Source organism: Sorex araneus, chromosome 6, assembly GCF_027595985.1.
Source record: "Sorex araneus isolate mSorAra2 chromosome 6, mSorAra2.pri, whole genome shotgun sequence".
NCBI classification, from domain to species: Eukaryota; Metazoa; Chordata; class Mammalia; order Eulipotyphla; family Soricidae; genus Sorex; species Sorex araneus.
In genome coordinates this window covers 135,209,604-135,230,709 of record NC_073307.1, presented here as the reverse complement: position 1 = coordinate 135,230,709, position 21,106 = coordinate 135,209,604, and the positions used below count along the sequence as shown (strand labels likewise).

Genomic DNA, 21,106 nt, shown 5'->3' with positions numbered 1-21,106 from the left:
AACCAGTAACATCTCCATTGTGAGACTTGTTGTTACTGTTTTTGGCATATCGTATATGCCACAGGTAGCCTGCCAGGCTCTGCCGTGTGGGCGGGATACTCTTGGTAGCTTGCTGGAGATGTTACTGGTGGCTGCTCGAGCAAATTGATGAACAACGGGATGACAGTGCTGACAGTGCTAACAAAGTATAACATAATACAACCTCTTGTGGGGGGCGGGATTGGTGCCACACCCAGAAGTGCTCAGGGCCTACTCCTGGCTCTGCACTCAGGGATCATTCCTAGTTTATTTGGAATGTTTCAGAGAACTCCTTTGCATCTCTCTTTTTTCTAAGAGTTTGGTGTATTTCCAAATTTTCTAAATAAATCTTTATTTAATCTAGATAACAGTAAACAGGAACTCATTGTATAAAATTTTCAAATTTTCTGTGAGTTTAAAAATGTTCATAAGGGAGACACACAAATGAATCTCGGACCCGAGCAACTTGCTGCAGAGATGGCCCTGGACTTTGCAACAGGCCTTTCCGCTAGGCCGCTCCAGACAGGGACAGGTGCCGTCCCTCCACCTGCCCTCTAGGAGCCCCGGCCGTCACCATTTTCTAGAATTCGGTGACAAGCTCCAAGTACGAGTGGCCGTGGTGGCAAATGCTTGTATATACTCTTGGTAGCTTGCTGGTGGCCTCATGAGATAGGGGAGGAGTGGACCCTTCTTCTTTCCCCCCCAGCCCCAATAGGACACCAAGATGATGCCACATCTGGCTACCGTGTACTTAAGCTCCCACATGGCCATGATCCAGAGACACACAAACGAATCTCGGACCCGAGTAACTTGCTGCGATGATCTCTTCAGACCCTAATTATTAAAATTTTAGAATTTCTAGAGTGGGAGGCTGTTCTCGTGGCTGCACAACATTATATTGTATCCATAACAAGCAATACAAAACACATTGTCTCGCATTGCTTTTTCCACAGGTATGAGTGGTGGTGGGACTGGTCTTGAAATATCGAAGGTAACTAAAGTACAGAAAGAGAGTACTAGTGAAGGGATGGATGTTTTATGACTGTATGATTGAAGCTCAAACATGAAAGTTTTGTTACTGTACCTCATGGTGAATCAATTAAAAAAAAATGGTCATAAGGGCTGAAGCGATAGCACAGCGGGTAGGGCGTTTGCCTTGCATGTAGCTGATCTGGATTCGATTCCCAGCATCCCATATGGTTCCCCGAGCACTGCCAGGAGTAATTCCTGAGTGCATGAGCCAGGAGTAACCCCTGTGCATCGTAAGGTGTGACTCAAAAAGCGAAAAAAATATGTTCATAATATGGGTGGAACGATAGTATAGCAGGAAGGGTGTTTGCCTTACACACGGCTGACCCAAGTTTGATCTCTGGCATCCCATATGGTCCCCCAGCACTGCCGAGAGTAATTGCTCTGAGTGCAGAGCCAGGAGAAACCCCTGAGAGCATTACAGGGTGTGGCCCAAAAAGACCCAAAAAAATGTTCATAATAAAATGTTAAGGAGAGGAAAGTAGAATTCAAAACAAGGTCTTGTTGACATTAATATTTAAAAACCAGCATGCTAAACAAAATTATGACTTCTTCAGGCTGAGCTTTAGGAAGACTGACACCCCTGAAGGAGTCTAGGATGCAGCCAGCCTTGCCCATACAGACTTGGTCAGAGAACCTCTTTGCTTCAGGGTCCGCTACAGGACTGTTTTCTGGACACTGACTGAGAAACACTACATTTACCCTTCCATCATTAGTGTTGGTCTCTAACTCCTCAAAAATAATTTTGAAAAGAAAGTTTGTGACCATCTAAAAGTATCAGTCTAATGCTCACCTACCATCCAAATGGTCATAACTGTGTTAAAAGGAGCCATTTCTCTACATTTTATTACCCATGGCAGGTGAAAATGGTATCTTGTGATGGTGAAAACCTGCTTTACTTTTGTGAAAAATGTAATCTAATTTTTTTCACATATTTATTGGTCACATATATTTATCTTTGAAAGCAATGTTACAAATACAGCCACTATGAAAATAGCTGTAAATTCTAGAAGACTGGGGCTGGAGCAATAGCACAGCGGGTAGGGCAATCGCCTTGCACGCGGCCGACCCGGGTTCAATCCCCAGCAGCCCATATGGTCCCCTGAGCACCACCAGGAGTAATTCCTGAGTGCAGAGCCAGGAGTAACCCCTGTGGATTGCCAGGTGTGACCCAAAAAGCAAAAAAAAAATATTCTAGAAGCCTAAATTTCCATAATCATGAGGGTGGCTCACCATTTTAAACTGGGTACAGAGAAAGTCCTCTGGTAGAAATATGATGTAAAGCTATAGGGTGAATTTTGTTTGGGGGACTTGGGCATATTAATCCTTCCCATTGTAGAAGAGGAAATAGGGAGAGTGTTAATACAAGCAGGCAGAAGATGAACGAGCATCCAACTAACAACTTCAGTCAAATGCAATGTAATAGTGAATTGTTCTTAGCAAGAGTTCTTAAAAGGTGATGTTAGAATATGATCTACAACCTCTGATATTAAAGGTTTGCAGAAATAAGTTCCTATTTGCTTCATTTACTTTCAATTAATGAAAGGGGTGAAGCACACTGAGTACTCAGAAGAAATGAGGGAGAGAACATCATAACGGGCCCTTTAGGACATGTAGATGTGTTACGTTCCTTAGGTTTACAGAGAACACCAAGATTATAGGATGGTCCTTTTTCCCCTTTAGCTGAGGCAGAATACATTTTATTGTCCTCAGTGCCAACAACTTTCTTCTTGTTATCTAAATAGGCGTGGATTTCAGGGTTCACAAGGACCCCATAGGGAGGAAATCATAAACCTGTCATAAGAGCTTAACCATTATTTTAGCTGTCACAGACCTGAAAGTCTTAGACACCCAAATCAACATCCAATAGAACAGAGGTCAAATTCACCCACTGTGATGCAGGGACCTAAAATCACTTTGGGGGCACCATGCTGTTTCAGGAAGAAAGGAATATCCTAGAAGACCTAGAAACATGGTCTACAGATAGATTGTAGTAATGTCTGCAATTTCCTTCCAAATGCTTCCTCTTAAAATAATGTGTGTGTGTGTGTGTGTGTTTGGGTTAAGCTATACACTAGATGGGCTGGAGCTATAGCACAGCGGGTAGGGTGTTTGCCTTGCACGCATCTGACCCAGGTTCAATTCCTCTGCCTCTCTCGGAGAGCCCGGCAAGCTACCGAGAGTATCCTGCCCGCATGGCAGAGCCTGGCAAGCTACCCGTGGCATATTTGATATGCCAAAATCAGTAACAACAAGTCTCACAATGGAGATATTACTGGTGCCCGCTCAAGCAAATCAAGAAACAATGGAATGACAGTGCTACAGTGCTTATACACTAGATGTGGTCTATTACCAATCAGGAGTTCACATTCCGGGAGCAGTAAGCTCCAATTTAGAAACCCATATTCTAGAGGCAACAACCAACAGCACTTCTGTAATTTGCTATCTTGCTCAACAAAACGTTGTTAAATTTGCATAGCAAATGTTAGAAATGAACTCTTGGGGCTGGAGCAATAGCACAGCAGGTAGGGTGTTTGCCTTGCATGCAGCCAACCCAGGTTCGAATCCCAGCATCTCACTCAGGAATAACTCCTGAGTGCAGGGCGAGGAGTAACCCCTGTGCATTGCCAGCTGTGACCCAAAAAGAAAAAACAAAAAAGAAACGGACTCTTTCTTAGTATCAGTAGTATTCTAGATTCGTGGATTGGCTGGAACAAGCTAGAGATTGTTCCACTCTTAAACTGGATGGTGTTAAGGCACTTGCCTTACATACAGCTGACCCTGATTCCATCCCAGGCACCATCTATGGTCCCCTGAGCACCATCAGGGGTCGCTCCTAAACATATTAGGGTAGCCCTTGGTATTTCTAGGCCCAAACCATCACTACCACCCCTCATCCCACCCTCTCACCCCCACTCACGGACAATCTAGGAAGATATTCTTCTATGGAGGTGGTTACTCTCCTTGTTGGGTTCCCTCAGAAACTAGGCTCTGAGAACTTGTGCTTTTAGTTTATGTGGGAAGTACAAGAAAGTGACAGGAGGGTGAGCTAAGAAAGGGTGAATTATTACCACTTGTCACAGTGGGAAACAAAAGCTAAATTCTGAGAAGAAAGCCCTGAAAGTAACCTAAAACATAAACTTTAGGATTCTCCTAGCCAAGAGACAAGAGAGCAGGGGTATTTATACCCTGCCCCTCCCCACCACCCCGATGACTGGTGAATTCCCAGGTACTACAGGCCATCCCTGTCATGGGAAATGTGTATTCCACATATCCAGGGCCACGCTTTAATAAAGAATCAGAGACCAATGGTCACAGAAATGATAAAGGAATTGGGGAAAAGCATCAGTAGTGTCTGCTACAGCTTTCTCATTTGTGGTCATGTGTCCATCACGAACCTGGAGGGCTCCGTGCATTGAAATGGATCAAAAACAGAGAACAGAACCTTACATCTGCAGTCTGAATTGGTATATCCCCAGCCACAGTAATAGTGGTGAGGCATGAAAGCATCAAGAATTGGCACTTCGTCCTACAGAACAGGCTGATAAGTAATTTCTTCTCACATACTAATAACTCTGGGTAACAGGTATCTCCATATACACAGAACTTGTTCCTGAACCCCCTTTTCTTTTAATCTTGAGATAAGCCATCAAGGGAGTCTTGAACTCTTGTCCTCCATCATAATTTTGATGGCCAGGACCTTCAACTCCTGAAATCCACTAACTGGGCTGGTAGCTGCTTTCTCTGCTCACAGCATAAAGGCTGCTCTGTGCACCGCATGACTGGCTTCATCAAGCACTAGAGCCCTTTTCTCGGAAGATCCCTGTGTCCTTGCACACACCCACCTGCACAGTGTAGCTCCCCAAGGTGGTGGCCCGTTTAAACCTCCGGCCTTGTTGCTGGGACATCATGAAGAGCTGGGCCAGACGCTGCTCCATGACCCGGGCGAAGCTCTGGTTGTGCAGGCCCACCAGCGAATTGTCCACACCCTGTAGCACTGTGGATGCAGATGACAAAGGAGATACTTAGAGCAGTAGTTTCAAGCACAGATCCATGGACCAGTGCTGATCTGCCAGCATATAGAGGCCAGAACCACTGTGCTGCCATGGTGCCTGTTAATTGGAGGTCCACAAATTGGATTTGGACTGGTGCTGAGCAGGAAGCCTACAAGAGTTGGCAACCACTGACATAGAAGACAAACGCCCTGCTGCAGGGAAACATGATCACTGCTGCAGCCTTACACTGGCCACTGACGGCGACAGGCCCTACCTTCTGGTAGCACATTTAGGCTTCTTACCTCAGTCCCTTGTAACAGTCCCAGGAGTCAGGAATTCCTTCAGCATATTAGAGATGCTGAAAAGATTAAGTGACTCATCAAAGGTCCCAATGCAGAACTGTGGTCAGATTTTAAGCCCAAGTCTGAGTAACTCCAAGCCTGGGCTTGCTCTTCTGAGCACCATGTCATATCTAATATCATTGCATTAAAACAAACCCGATTAGAAATAAAGCACCTGTCATAGAGGCAGGCAGGAGGTGGAGGGTGGGGGTGATGGGAGGGAACCTTGTGATCCTTGTGCTGAGAAATGGTACACTGGAGGAGGGATGGGTGTTGGAACACTGTATGACTGAAGTCCAATCATGAACAGCGTTGGAAAGGTCTATCTCACAGTGATTCAATAAAAAGAAGTTTAAAAAAAACCCGATTATGGCTGTGTTCTGAAGGTCTGTGTTCTTTGAAGCCTATTAGAGGGGGTGCAGGGGGAGCAGAAAGGGAGAGAGCACAAGTGGTAGAGCATGTTCTTAGCATGTGCAAGGCCAAGTTTGATCCCTGGCACCACATTGCTCCCACCCAGCACTGCGGGTATAGACCCGGGGTGGAGCGTGATCTCCATGGCTCCAGGAGCATGTGTAAACAGTAGGTAAAGCTTCCTGGTGGGATTTTAATGCACACAATATTTTCCTGTCTGTTTGGTTTGGGGGCCACACTCAGTGGTACTTAGGGTTTACTTCTAGTTCATACTTAGGGAATTACTTTTGATAGTGCTCAAGGATCAAACCAGGAAGGTCACACACATGCAAGACAAGCACCTTATACCTCTCACTCCAACATACAATGGGGGTGGGGGGCTTAATGAACATGACAGATGTCCTAGAACTGTTGTGGTCCCTTACTGGGGGGCAAATACTTTTTCTACCCACTCCCAAAATCTCTTCCTCCAGATGTCTTGGGAAGGAAGCACATGATGTCCGTATCCCGCACTCAAATAAAAAAAAATGATAAAAAGTAATTCTTTTAATTCTGCTCTTAAAGAAACAGAAATTTACATGAACTGAGAATTTTATACAAGACACTTCATTTCAGAGTTTGCCTAAGCACCATCTAGCCAGGGACCTGAAAGCCACCCATCTAGCAGGACAGGGAAATAGTTTGGATATAAGAGTGTGTTGCTATAATCACATCTTCTCTGGGGCCAGACCTGGCCACCAATGACAGTGAGATACAGAGAATGATGTTTAAACAGATCGGGAGAGAAATAAAAACCCACAGCTGATCTCAGAAATGACTTCTTTGGAGCCATAAATGCCAAATCATCCCCTTGGAGGGCATAAAGCAGCTCTTCCTAGGGCCCTTGTGAGCAACTCAGCTCATCTGTCAGCAGGATTCCTGCAAATGAAGATAAAATACTTCTGCTCTCCACCAGCTGTGGCAGGTCTCAATGCACCCCAGAAACTCTCCTGACACAACCGACCTGTCCCCACAAAGAGAAGCCTGGGTTCTTGCTGGTTCAGAGATGCCCCTTTCAGTGAAAGTCTAGAACCAGCCACTGCAGAATGAATTCTCAGCTGGAATTCTCAGAATGAATTCTCTAATGGGCAAGAGTAAGAGGAACACGGGACAGGTAAGGGACATCAACCTGGATGACTTAATGGGAAACCCAGTGATAAGTCAAGAGCGGATGTCCAAGGAAGGGCTAATCAAAGACTCCAGGGATGAAACGTTTTAAAAACTGACGCTTGGTGGCAGTTGCACCAACCCGTGAAGGCGCTTAATGCTGCTGAAGGGTCCACTGCACCACGGCCATTATGTGTGTTCTAGTAGCTCTTTAAGTCGAGAAAAAAAGCAAAACCTTCAGGGATGATTTCAAGGCCGTAGGAACTTCTTGTGAATTACATGGACAGTCAAACATTGAACAGTTCCCACGAGTGTCTTGACCTCCGTTTGCAAAGAAAACATGTCCTTCTTAGGAAATAGCAGGAGAAGAGAGGGAACGTGGGGCCAGAGACCTGGGTCTGGATGCTGGGTCTCTCCTACTTACTGAACGTTCCTAGGCAAGTTCACTAGTTCCTTAGGATCCGAATCTACTCCAAAATGTGTCCTATGAAGAAAAGCTTTTGTTTGTGGCATTCAGGGCGTATTCCTGGCTCTGTACTCAGGGCTCACTCCTGGTGGTGCTCAGGCCCAGCTGTGTGGTGCTAGGAGTCCATCCACCAGGGCTATACTCAGCAGTGCTAGGGTAGCCACGTGGTGCCAAGGGTCCAACTTAGAGACTTGCATAAGTTGGGCATGTGCTCTACCACTTGAGTCACAGCTGTGCCCCAGGCCCTTTATTTTTGAAATGACTCTAGCACAGTGCTAACAGACACATGAGAGATGTTATTAATTTCACCTTTCAAACATATATCTCCTTTAATAGACGCATCCCCCGCCCCTCCCCACTGGAAGAAGAAACAGAGTGGAAACACAGAGAAAGGTGTTTGAGGATTAAGACTCCTAGCCTCATCTGAGAAGTATGGCAGACTTCTGGCTTTTTTTTTTTGTTTCTTTTCAGTGCCAGGAATTGAACTGAGGGCCTTATACAGGCAGACAGCCCTGGCCCCAGGCTCCTGGCTCTTGATTCCCAATCCCCATGTGGAGGAGAGCAGAAAAGGGTGTGGCTCCGCATCCTTTGCAGCAACAAAAGCAGTAGCTGAGTTTGGACCCTGCCGTGGGTTGCCCAGGAAGACATCAGCCCCCTCAACTCTTCCACTGGGTCTGGCTGCCCAGCTTAGCACCTCTGACTCAGCTTAGAGGAGGCGGGCATGTCCTCAGCTGTGTTCAAAGGAGCTTCGTCCAGAAGATTCAGTGCCTTACATCACCGCTCTTTCAGTCCTTCTTTAGTTACAATTCCACTCCTCTTAAGAAGAGGCCTGGCTCAAGCTAAATTATTTTATTACACATTCCAAGCAGGGGGAAAAAAAACCCGTAGCACTCAGCTAACTGCTCCTCATTCTTCTGTGCGGCTACTTTATTGTCAAAGCACTGAGGACTGAATCTGGGGCCTCACACTTGCAAGGTGCCACTGTGCTATATTCCCAGTCTATCTTCTTCTCATCCTAAAATGCAGGTATCATGCACAGAAAGCCTGCAGACGGTGCAAGAATGCAGCAGGTTGGTGAGCAGCAGAGCTGACACCAGGAGAAAGCCTGCAATTTCTGGGTCTGGGCTGTTCTGACTCCGGTGGGTGAAATAAAGTCAGATGAAGACTATTAGGATGAGCTCTCACCTCTGCCTCACAGCAAAATTAAGTCTGTCCATCTCTGTGTCACCTGCAAGACCCATTTCTGTCCATTGCAAAAATGGACAGCAGGGGAGTGCCAAGATTCTCTGGAAAGGAGACTTCAGGGGTCACCCCAGCAACAAGTTTTCTATCACAGAGAGGAGATGTATGCCTCTTGTAGATACATCTAATCACAGTGCAGAGGAAAGCTGTTTTATAATACAAACTCCAGGAAGCAAAGTTGCCCCAAACGCTCTGGGCTGTCAGCAACAAGCCAACAACAGGATATTTAATTGAGAGAGGGCCGAGGTTGAAGGAGGGAAGCTGGAGGTTATTCAAGGGCCCTGGGGTTTGGAGAGGGTGAAGGACACTCTCTTCATCTCCCGCTTTCTCATCTCCTTCATGTCTTCTGAAAATGGTTCCAGCTTGCTGTCCACAACCCAGTTTATAAAATGGTCGAGAGAATGGATATTAGATAGTACAGAGAGTAGGGTAATTGCCTTGCATGGGGCTGGCCAAGTTTGATCCCGGGTACCCCATATGGTCCCCCACCCCCAAGATCCATCAGGATCTTACCTGAGCACAGAGCTGGGAGTAAGCCCTGAGCACTTAGGGAGGGAGGAAGAGAGAGAGAGAGGAAGGAAGGAAGGAAGGAAGGAAGGAAGGAAGGAAGGAAGGAAGGAAGGAAGGAAGGAAGGAAGGAAGGAAGGAAGGAAGGAAGGAAGGAAGGAAGGAGGGAAGGAGGGAAGGAAGGAGAGAAGGAGGGAAGGAAGGAGGGAAGGAGGGAGGGAAGGAGGGAAGGAGGGAGGGAAGGAGGGAAGGAGGGAGGGAAGGAGGGAAGGAAGGAGGGAAGGAGGGAAGGAGGAAGGGAGGTTAGGAGCAGAAGGGAAGCCAGGAAAATTATCCTGAGACACATATTCTTCCCTCCTCCCCCACCTACGCACTAATTAAGAGGTGCAACAATCCCCACCCATAGAGACAGAATGCTTGGTCTACTGTGATTATGGAAATAGCAAAAGAGGCTGCCCTGGGCAGTGGACAGGGGCTTGGATCTGGAAACAAGAGCACGCATGGAGCTTTGTGTTGAGGGTATCGTTACTCCAGAGGCTGGGCACCACACTGGTGTGTGGAGAGGATGAAAGAGGCTGTGCAGAGAGCTGGGGGGAAGAGAGGATGTCTTGCCGGAAATCCTAAAGCTAGTCGAAGTGGAGAAGGTTTGCAAGTTAAGCAGCCGCGTTCCTGGAGGCGGCGGCATGGTTTTGTTGCGGTTACATAACAGGCGGGCTTCTGAAGAGGTGTTGCTGGCTTAGCATTGTCTCCCCCCTGGGCATAAACTCTGATTTTGTTTTAAGCACATTTCTTCGGTTTGACTTCATAGCAGGTAAAAATCACCTCTGCCTAGCCAGAGCTCTGCAGGGTGGGGGCAATAGGGGGAGGAGGAGAGGGGTGGGAAAAGCAATTTTCAGCAATTTGAGAGAGACTCTGAGCCGCTTCATGCCGCAGCGGGATGTGTTCCTGAGCTGGTATTTTCGGCAGCAGCACACCCAGGGCTTGTCTGGGACACTGAAGGAAGGCGAAGATGCAGGGGGAGGGGGCAAGGCTGCTGGGGGCATCCGCCAAGACTTGCAGGATCTTCATCCCTCCTGGAGCTGGGCCCAGCTGCCTCTTCTGCTCCCCACCTCCACCCCAAATTCACAACTGGGTGTCCTAACTTCCGAATGTGAGTGCATTGGGGGAGAGGGCCTTTAAAGAGAAGCTTGTGGTGGAATGAGGTTACTGGGGAGGGCGGGAGGGGGCTGATCCACTTTAACATGTGCCCTTCTAAGGAGAGGAAACGAGGCACAGAAGAGAGATCTCAGAAGAAAACATGAGCCAGAGAGGTAGTGCTGGGGTTTAAGGCGCTTGCCTAGAAGAAAACACAAGGCTGACACTAGGAGAGCAGACTTCCGGTCTCTAAAATAGTGAGGGAATCCGTTCCTGCTGGTTAGGTCCCGGCTTTCCCAGTACCGGTGAGCAGGGGTGAAAAGGTAGAAGGTGTCGGGCTAAAGCAGTGGCTACCAAGAACCCTGGACAGACAGAAACTAGTCCTAGGTGTAAAAACATTGACATCTGGGGCTGGAGTGATAGCACAGCGGGTAGGGCGTTTGCCTTGCACGCGGCCAACCCAGGTTCGAATCCCAGCATCCCATATGGTCCCCTGAGCACCGCCAGGAGTAATTCCTGAGTGTAGAACCAGGAGTAACCCCTGTGCATCGCCGGGTGTGACCCAAAAAGCAAAAAAACAAAAACCAAAAAACATTGACATCTATTTCCTGAAGCCCCGCCCCCATCTGCATGGTCCTCACAGATGCTGCCCTCCCCATCTTGTCCACCCTCTCCCCAACCTCTCTCCACTCTCCACTCCACCCCCCCCACACACACACATACACAAACACACACCACACACACACACACACACACACACACACTTCACAGCTTGGCTGGTCAGTTTTCCTCCTCCCAACTCTCTCCTTGCTCCCAGTCTAAGGAACAAAAGCAGAAGGTGTCTCTCAAACACTCTTGGACATCTCCCCACCCTCGCCCCCCTTTCACACTCAAGACATGCTCAGGCTACTTCAGTGGTGTGTGTGTGTGTGTGTGTGTGTGTGTGTGTGTGTGTGTGTGTGTGTGTGTGTGTGTGTGTGTAAAGGGTGGTGCCAGCAGGGAGAAAAAAAGCACCTGCCCTGCATTCGTCCGCCTCCACTGGGATTGGTAGGGCAGTGCAAGAGACAGACAGACACCGTTCTCATGGAGATGCTCCAGCCATCACAGAGAAGGAAGCCCCTCTACAAAGAGGGTGGGATTTCAAAGGCATCAATTCTGCAGTGTTTATTTCCTTGATACTCTGTACCCAGTGTTCATCTTCTCTTTTCTTCTCTCTGCTTCCTCCATCCCCATGGAAGCAACCACAGACTTATCAGACAAGACCAAAGAGGGAAGATGCTAATCCTGATACTGAATGGCATGCAGTTTTCAAAAACAAACTGCTCTGAGAGGGCTAAAAGGGGAAAATAAAATAAGAGTTTACCTGTAATGACCCAATAGTCTCTGGTTGTTTCTGATATGTCAAGGTTGGGATATTCCAGTGCTAAAACAAACAAAAAACACACCAAATCAAACAGGTTGCATCTGTTGTTAAGGACATACATAACAAATGACCAAATAGCAAATCCCTGCTTTATCATTCTTGGAACTCAAGGTCATACAGGCACAAATTATCAGGTAATGCCATCATGCAGTAAAAGAATAACTTTCAGGTGAAGTGATTGTTTTATGGGATTTGTGGGTTTCTGTTCGCTCAGTTTTTCTATTAAAATTGCCTTAGGTAGAACATATTTAATATCGAGATTGACCACTAGAACTTATCTTAACTATAGTTTTTTCTCTTTCAAAATCATTCAATAGTTTTTTCTCTTTCAAAATCATTCAATCAGGAGTCAGAGCAACAGTACAGTAGATAAGGCATTTGCCTTGCATACATCTAATCCAGGTTCAATCCCATATGGTCCCCCAAGAGTGCCAGGAGGGACCCCTGAGTGCAGAGCCAGGAGTAAGTTCTGAGTATAGTTGGGTATGGCCACAAAACAAAACAAAACAAAACAAAACAAAACAAAAAAGTCAACCATCACTAACTTTTTACATTTTTTTGTCTTGAGATCACACCCGGTGATGCTCAGGGGTTACTCCTGTCTGCACTCAGGACTTACTCAGGGGACAATATGGGATGCCAGGGATTGAACCCAGGTTGGAGGCATGAGACACCCTACCTGCTGTACTATCGCTCTGACCCCATCACTAACTTTTTAAGGAATGATTATGGAATGGATTTTTTTTTTAATTTTAAGAACTCAGTTTAGTAGCCAAATGCTTGTAACAAACAGTACAGGCATTTATTGGGTGTGATCATCAATAATAGTTAATACCATCAATCAGAGTTAACACTTGTAAAAGACACAGCATCTGTCACACAGTGAGTATTCAATACATCTTATTTGTTGTGGTTGATATTCATCAGAATATCAAGATGATGGAAGAAAATGAATATCCACATATTGCCACGTGACGTGCATTTTTATGACATGATCTTTTCCATAAAATCCAGAGTCACTGTTCCTTACTATACAGAAGGAATTCATAAAAGCGTAACATTAAACAGACACACAAAAAATTTTTGCAGAGCCATAAAGATGGCCTAGAGGACTGGCGCAGAGTCTTTGCATGCGGGAACCCCACGTTTTTATTCCCAGCACCACTTGGGCCCCTAATACCACCAGGAACAAGCTCTGAACATGAGCTGGGGATAGTTCCCACAGCATTGCCAGGTGTAACCTCCAAATAAAGCAAAAAAAAAACTGTGCTGTTACTGTGTGTTATACAAGTACATTCATGCCTATCTCATTTGCTTACAGCATCAGAGAAATAGAAATATATCAGGCAGGAGCAATGGTGTAGCAGCTAGGGTTTACTGCTTGCCTCCAGTGCAGTTAACCCAGGTTCCACCCTCAGTTTCTGAAATCCACCAAGAGTTATCCCTGATGGCAGAGCCAGGTGTAAGCCCTGAGCACCTGGAGGTATGACCCAAAAGTCAAAACAACAGCAACAAAAATAAGAACATGTCAGCAAATATGTATTAAACTAAGTGCTTGGGAACCTTGGAAACATGTACCAATAATTACCTTGACGAGCACAATTGTAAGTTTGCCTCGGGCTACCAAATAAGAGTCAGGATGCAAAATGTAGGCTGTGCAGGCTCCCGCAGTCCCTGCCTGATGCATGGTAATGATGATTATGTAACGGAAGTAACCGAGACCGACGAGGCCACCAGTCTATGGGGACTTCATCAAGGAAAGTCACGAAGCTGACTGTATATAAGCTGCATTATGGTACCTACTGCCAGGGTGGGGTTGCATTTGCAGATGGCAGAAGTGAGACCATAATGCAGACTGCTACCAGCAAAGACGCTCTCGCCAGGCAGCTGGGTTCAGACCTGGGTCCAGTGTCTCCCTCGCTATGTGAATGGGAGACTTCTCATTAATCCTCTTTTTTTAAAATCGAATCACTGTGAGATAGTTACAAAGCTTTCGTGATCGGGTTCTAGTCACACAACGTTCCAACACCCATCCCTCTGCCTGTGTACATTTCCCACGCCCAGTATCCCCCATACCCCTCCTGCCACCCCCACCCACCAGCCTGCCTCAATGGCAGGCACTTTTCTTCTTTGTCTCTCTCTCTCTCTCTCTCTACTTGTGGGCATTACAATACTCAGAGGCCTTCGTGTTTGGTCCTTTACCCACTTTCAGCACACATCTCCCATCCCGAGCGATCCCTACCAACCATCATTGTCACAGTGGTCCCTTCTCTATCCCAACTGCCCTCTCCTCCAGCCCTTGGGGCAGGTTCCCACAGAGGACTAATCCTCCTTGAGGCTTCAAGTTTCTTCTTTGAAGAGTGAGGCTAATGTTGCACACCTCTCTACATACACGTCCCCACTCCAGCCATATAGGGTGGTGGAGTAGATAAAAGGAGATAAGCTAGGTGCAAGGGAAAGACATGTAAGAATACTTCCTTAGAGCGTGTAAACAATTCAATCCCCAGTTTACATACATTTCAGCTGTTTTGTGATAGAAAAGTCTATATGGGGTATGGCACAAGAAGTATTTGCTCAAGGGAGGAAGGTTCGAGAGAAAGGATGAAGGTGGCGTGCCCAGACGCCGCATGCATACTCACGTTCTGCAATGGTGAGCGGCGGGTAGGTGAGGTAGAACCCCACCAGCTCGGCTGAGAGCTGGCGGAGGAGGCTGCTGGCGACCGTGCCGTTGAGGAAGGAGCTCCGATTGCCCACCACATACACCAGCGTGACTGTCTGGGAGGCGTTGGATGTGCTGACGATCTGAATCGACACAGGAGGAAAGAGTGAAGGAGACATACTAAATAAGATGAGGGTCTGTTTCACGGAGGCCATGGGAGGGGCAGGCTAAGCAGAAGATGAAGGTAGGAATGAAAAAGGGGTGAGACACGAGCAAGGATAAGACTAGAATAACAAGAGAATTCATTTCCTAACTGCTTTGTGCCACACAGACTGTGCTAAGGACACGTTATCTCATTTAATCTTTCCCCTGGACCCAAAATGTCTCCGTTTTACTGAGGAGGAAACTGAGGTCCAGGATGATCAAGAGGCATGCCCTAGGTGACAGAGCTAATAAGGCATGGAGCCAGGATTTAAAGCCAGGCAAGCTGACCAACTGCACATTTTAGCCATGTGTTTGCCTCGCACGCAGCCGACCTGGGTTCGATTCCTCCGCCTCTCTCGGAGAGCCCGGCAAGCTACCAAGAGTATCTCGCCCTCACGGCAGAGCCTGGCAAGCTACCCGTGGCGTATCTGATATGCCAAAAGCAGTAACAAGTCTCACAACGGAGACGTTACTGGTGCCTGCTCAAGCAAATCAATGAACAATGGGGTGACAGTGATACAGTGTGTAAGTGTGGTTTGGTGTGATATGGAGTGTGTGTGTGTGTGTGTGTGTGTGTCTATTCTAGAAATTAAATTGTCTCCAGTTACTTTTATCATTGTGAAAATTCTAAATAGAACTCAGAAATGTTAATTTTTTCCTTTTTGGGTCACACCCAGCAATGTTCAGGGGTTACACCTGGGTCTGCACTCAGGAATTACTCCTGGCAGTGCTGGGGGAAACATATGGGATGCTGGGAATTGAACCCGGGTTGGCCTCAAGCAAGGCAAATGCCCTACCCACTGTACTATCTTCCAGCTCCAGAAATGTTAATTTAAGGAGGATAACTGTTCTGACAGCAAAAGCCTGAGACTAATGTTAGGGGATTTTAAAGCTGAAAGGATAGGGCGGCTCCTCAACCGAGTGAAGGAAAGGGTGACAGAACTTTATTATGAAAGAAATTCAGAAGTGTACATTATTAGCTTCTTTCAAGAGTGGTTGATTTTCCTGATTGCTCATTCTTTCAGCATAAACTAGGTAAATATTACTATGAGAGGTGTGATTTTCTTCTACCATTTTGTCTAAATCCATTTCCCCACTGAGACTAGAAACATTTTTTATTTATTTTGAACAAACTCTTGTGTCTAGGGCTGACTTTCAATTTTGTGGGGACTGATGGGGGCCAACCTGGCAGTGCTCAGGGCTTACTCCTGGCTCTATGTTCAGGAAATCACTCCTGGTAGTGCTTGGAGGGCCCTACGGGGTGCTGGGGAGTGAACCTACGTCAGCTGTGTGTAAGGCAAACACCCTGCCTACTATACTATCTCTTTGGCCCCCTATTTTTAAAAAGTAATTAAAATATATATATATGGTTTATGTAACGTGGCCATAACAGTGTTAATGTTTATGATGCACAAAGTCACTGCACCCCGCCACCGAAATGCCTGTGACCCCCCACTACTGTCCCCATGTTACCACTAGTCTGTCTCTTCGTCCAACCACCCCCATTACCTGGTAATCAGTTTTGTTAGCAAACAGAAAATGAGGTTTTCTGGATCAATGTATGGACAAAAAATATGCCATGGGCAAGGTCTGAAAAGGCAGAGGCAATAGGAAGACATTCTGTTTATTTTTTAATTTTATTTAATTTTATATTTTGCTTTTTGGATCACACCCAGCAATGCTCAGGGGTTATTCCTGGCTCTGCACTCAGGAATTACTCCTGGCAGTGCTGGGGGACCATATGGGATGCCAGGGATTGAAACCAGGTCAGGCGCAGGCAAGGCAAATGCCCTACCCGCTGCACTATTGTTCCAGCCCCAGAAGACATTCAGTTTAGTGAGATTCTTGGCCAGTTGTTTTGGTACCTGCATCTCCCGCCTCCAGAGCCTCCTGCTTTCCTCACATCACCCTGCTCCGAGCCCCTCACTGGTTCCTCTGCCCTCTAGCTTCAGCTGATGGGAGCTTGAAAGAATGGGAGGAAATTGGAGGAAGCAAGAGATGGAAAACCCATGAGGAAATCAAGTACACCCCAGGATCCAATGGCGCTGAAGTAAATGAGCCCCAAATCTTGGCACCTTTAACCAATCCCTGCTTCTTTTTGCTTAAGACTTGGATGCCTTTCTGTCACTTGCAACCAAGAAGTTCTGACTAAGTAAAATGTAATCTAGGCCCTGATATTAATGCTCTACACGTAAAAATACTAAGAACGATGAAGCTGTCACTTTTTCAATAGCACTTTGAGCAAAGCAATTAAATAAATATTTATGTATTCTTCCTTATTCCACCAAGAAGCCCCACAAATTATATTAAATACACTAACAAGGGAAGTATTCATGCCAAACCAGGTCCTGGGGAAATAAGAATGACACTGCCAGGGAATGGTAAGCATATTATTATCTATGTATGACAAAGGTGCCCAGAGGGCTATTAAGTCCAGACTCTGGGCTTCCCATTAGCCAATGCAAAAATGAACCTAGTAACTAATACTCCCATTATCAATTCACACTACTTTCAAGAGCTCTTGATCTGTTCAAGGACCTTTAATATTTATTCGATGCAATTTTCAAATTTCCTATTGCAATCTTTTGTTTTGTTTCATTTTGCTTTTTGGGTCACACCCAGCAATGCACCGGGGTTTACTCCTGGATCTGCACTCAGGAATCACTCCTGGCGGTGCTCAGGGGACCATATGGGATGGTGGGAAACGAACCCGAGTCGGCAGCGTGCAAGGCAAACGCCCTACCCACTGTACTATTGCTCTAGCCCATGCAATATCTTCTAAGGAGGCTTGATACCAACTTCATAGTTTCATCTCCAGACTCACAACACAAGAGAGGCAATTTTGTTGTTACTGTTTGCATTTTGTTGTGGGGCCACATCCAGCAATGCTCAAGAGGTCACTCTTGGTGTGTAGAGCTGCATGCAAAGCATGCACTCTAGTTCATGGAGTTATCTCTCTGGCCCAAGAGAGGCTTCTGTTGACCCTAGGCAGCTTGCTCATCTGAGTGTCCTATTCAATGCCTAATTAATAGAAGAACTCAATAAATCTGTGCTTAGTGAATACAATTAAAGTCTGCTCTGCTTCAAAATTCTTAACTAGACTCTCACACCTGTGAGGATCATAAATCCAATTAGAGAGAAAAACATCTCCCTCAAGAGAACTGAGTCATACTCCTTACATAAATCTCACATCTATGGCACATTTTTAGATCTTAATTTAATATGAACCAAATCATAATGAAATAGTTCCATATACACTTTGGATAAGTCTAGAACAGGAATGCTGTTCATTTAAATTAAATAATATGGGTTCTACTTTTTACTGGCCTTACTGTAATTTGCTTACGCTAAATGTCAACTTGAAAATCATTGGGTTTAACGTCAAAGTTTTATATTAAAAAAAAGAAACAACCGAGACACTAGATAGCACAGTTAGAGAAATTTGGGAGATGGATGGGTATCATTAAGAAGCATTAGACTGGGGCTGGAGCGATAGCACAGCAGGTAGGGCATTTGCCTTGCATGCAGCTGACCCGGGTTCAATTCCCAGTATCCCATATGGTCCCCTGAGCATCGCCAGGGGTAATTCCCGAGTGCAGATCCAGGAGTAACCCCTGAATATTGCTGGGTGTCACCCAAAAGAGCAAAAAATAAGTAAACAAACAAACAAACAAATAAATGAATGAATGAAGGGACCAGAGCCCTTATTATAAAGAAGAATAAGAAGAAGAGGAAGAAGAAGGAGGAGGAAGAGAAGGAGAAGGAGAAGGAGAAGGAGAAGAAGAACAAGAAGAAGAAGAAGAAGAAGAGGAGAAGGAGGAGAAGGAGGAGGAGGAGGAGAAGAAGAAGAAGGAGAAGAAGAAGCATTAGACTATAGTGTGATATTTTTATTTAACTGGAAAAAAATGTTCTGAGAAAGGCTTTGTCTACCATAAAACCAGGATGGTATATTATAGTATCCAGGACTAATAGTTTCTTGGAAAAAACACCATTTATTGTGCCAGACAGTAAAGCCAAGCCTACTTCAATCCCTGGCAGTTCATATGCCCCCCTGAGCATTTCCAGGAGTGATCCCTGAACACAGAGTCAGGAATAAGCCCTGAGCACCATCCAGTGTTACTCTAAAGGAAAAAAAACACAAAAAGAATCCCATTTACTCAGAGAAGCGATCACCAACTACATTGTAGTTGAAGGCCATGTGGGGGAAGGGAGTTGCGGGCTGAATGAGGGCTAGAGACTGAGCACAGCGGCCACTCAACACCTTTATTGCAAACCACAACAGCTAATTAGAGAGAGAGAACAGAAGGGAATGCCCTGCCACAGTGGCAGGGTGGGGTGGGGGGGAGATGGGAGTGGGGAGGGTGGGAGGGACGCCGGGTTTACGGGTGGTGGAGAATGGGCACTGGTGAAGGGATGGGTTCCCGAACTTTGTATGAGGGAAGTATAAGCACAAAAGTGTATAAATCTGTAACTGTACCCTCACGGTGATTCTCTAATTAAAAATAAATAAATTATAAAAAAAAAAAAAAAGAATCCCATTTATAGCCAGAGATGGAGCTCAGTAGTAGAGTGCATGCCTTGCATGAATGAGACTCTAGATTTGAATCCCTGGCACCACACACACACACATACATACACACACACACACATACACACTCTTTTTTTCTGAAACATAGCGCTAATACTAGTATAGTTTTGTGGATGAAACTATGGTCTTGGGCTCAATTTTTTATTCTACTCACTATCATCTGTGTGGAAGTTCATTAATCTCAGTTCTCTGTTCTGTGAAATGGAGATAACAACACTGCAGAAGGATGTCTTGAGGGTTATGTAGCAAAGCACCAGTATAACGCTTAGCACATTCATTGACACACAGTAAGTCCTACATACAAAATGTATGTGTACAAGGACATGGTGAGTGGAGGATAGTTAAGATAGAGGAAGGTCCATTATGACAACATTAGTTGGAAACGATCACTCTGGACAAGAACTGAGTGTTCAAAGTAGGTAACGGGATATTCATGACAACTTTTCAGAATCTGTACTGCAAACCACAATGCCTAAAATGAGATAATGAGAGAGAGAAAGAGAAAAAGAGAGAGACAGGTACCTGCCATAGAGGCAGGCTAGAGTGGAGGTGGTTTGGGGTGGGGGAGAGGGAAACCAGGGACATTATTGCTGGGAAATGACTCCAGTGGAGGGATGAGTGTTGGAACATTGTATGACAGAAACCTAATCATGAACAGCTTTGTAGTGCTCTGTCTCACAGTGATTCAATAAAATAAAAAATTAATATAAAGAAGTGTGTGTATTTAAGCTAAGGTGACTGTTCATGTGGAAGTCTAGAAAATAATTTAATGCAACTCACAGAACAGATCAATCTTGATGAATTGGCTTATTCAAATTGATTTACTTTACTGTAGACATTTGACATATCTAATACAGCTAGTTCCATTTTTTAACATAATAAAAAGTACTGGGAAGGCTGGAAGACTCTTCATCTGGGGAAATAAACGTAAAATCCCTCCTCACCTGAATGGTCAAGTTGCTCTTGGTGTTCAGGACTTTCCTTTCAGCATCCTGGAAGGCCTTCTGCAGCCTGTGTTCCATTGTCTGAGCAAATTTGCAGGACTGTATGTTATCAGATTGGCTTACAAACTGGAGCACTAGAATGAGAATCATAAATCAATACTCACCAGAGCTGTGTCTCAGACCCTTGGATTTAATATGAGAAGTTATGACACAAAACAGCATCATTGTATATGATTTTACACAAATTAAGGAAATCAGGACAGACAGGGTTTAGTTATAGCTTTGAAAGTGACTCTTAAAATGCTTTAAAACAGTGGTTTTTAAACACCAGTCCGTTGGATGGGTGCCAATATTCAGGTAAAGAAATGCTGAAAAATACTGGTTTATTACCTTAGTTATAGTTGCTGGTTTATGGCCTGGTATGCAAAGACAGATGTTAGTACACGGGTGTGAAAAAAGTTGACAAATGCTGGTTTAAAACTTAAAAGAATTAAAAGCATGTTGGAACCAGAATATTCTTCCAACACAAAGGACTGTGATTTTGTTTGAATGAAATATTCAGACATCCATTCCAACGATGACCAAAAGCAACCTAAAACAGCTTGTGTCTTCTTATTTCTTTGGAGGGGAAATAAAAACAATCAATTGACCTACATTACTAAGCTGATTGAGTCTTTCAATTCAATAATTTCTCCACTCTTGTGGTTTTCAGACCACAAGAACAGAAGTGCCTGGGAGTTTGAATGAAAGAAAGGTTCCAAGACCTAAGCTTTGAAATTCTTTTTTTTTTTTTTTAAGCAGCATCTGGGACATGTGGATCCAAAGCAAATATTTTACATAGACGCAATTAATATAGTATCCACTGATCACAGAGAAAAAAATTCATAGTACAATACTTGGTGCTCATGAATGCTAAATTAATTAGGAAGGAAGATTTTTATGGAGTATTTCTAATACATTCAAGGGAAAGTGCAGTTATGGAGGGAAGCTGGGCATTTG

The 21,106-nt window shown here is 45.3% G+C and overlaps 1 protein-coding gene across 3 annotated transcripts in view; it reads right to left on the bottom strand.

Moving 5' to 3' along the window:
* Positions 1 to 21,106, bottom strand: part of KIAA1549L (KIAA1549 like) — a 304,514-nt gene that overhangs the window by 100,581 nt on the left and 182,827 nt on the right. For all 3 annotated transcript variants that reach the window (XM_055141336.1, XM_055141337.1, XM_055141338.1), the window contains exons 7-10: positions 20,108 to 20,241; positions 14,352 to 14,514; positions 11,653 to 11,712; positions 4,893 to 5,044 (exon numbers count right to left, since the gene is read on the bottom strand). In XM_055141336.1, the coding sequence (XP_054997311.1) occupies positions 4,893 to 5,044; positions 11,653 to 11,712; positions 14,352 to 14,514; positions 20,108 to 20,241 (509 nt within the window). The remainder of the gene's footprint in view (positions 1 to 4,892; positions 5,045 to 11,652; positions 11,713 to 14,351; positions 14,515 to 20,107; positions 20,242 to 21,106) is intronic.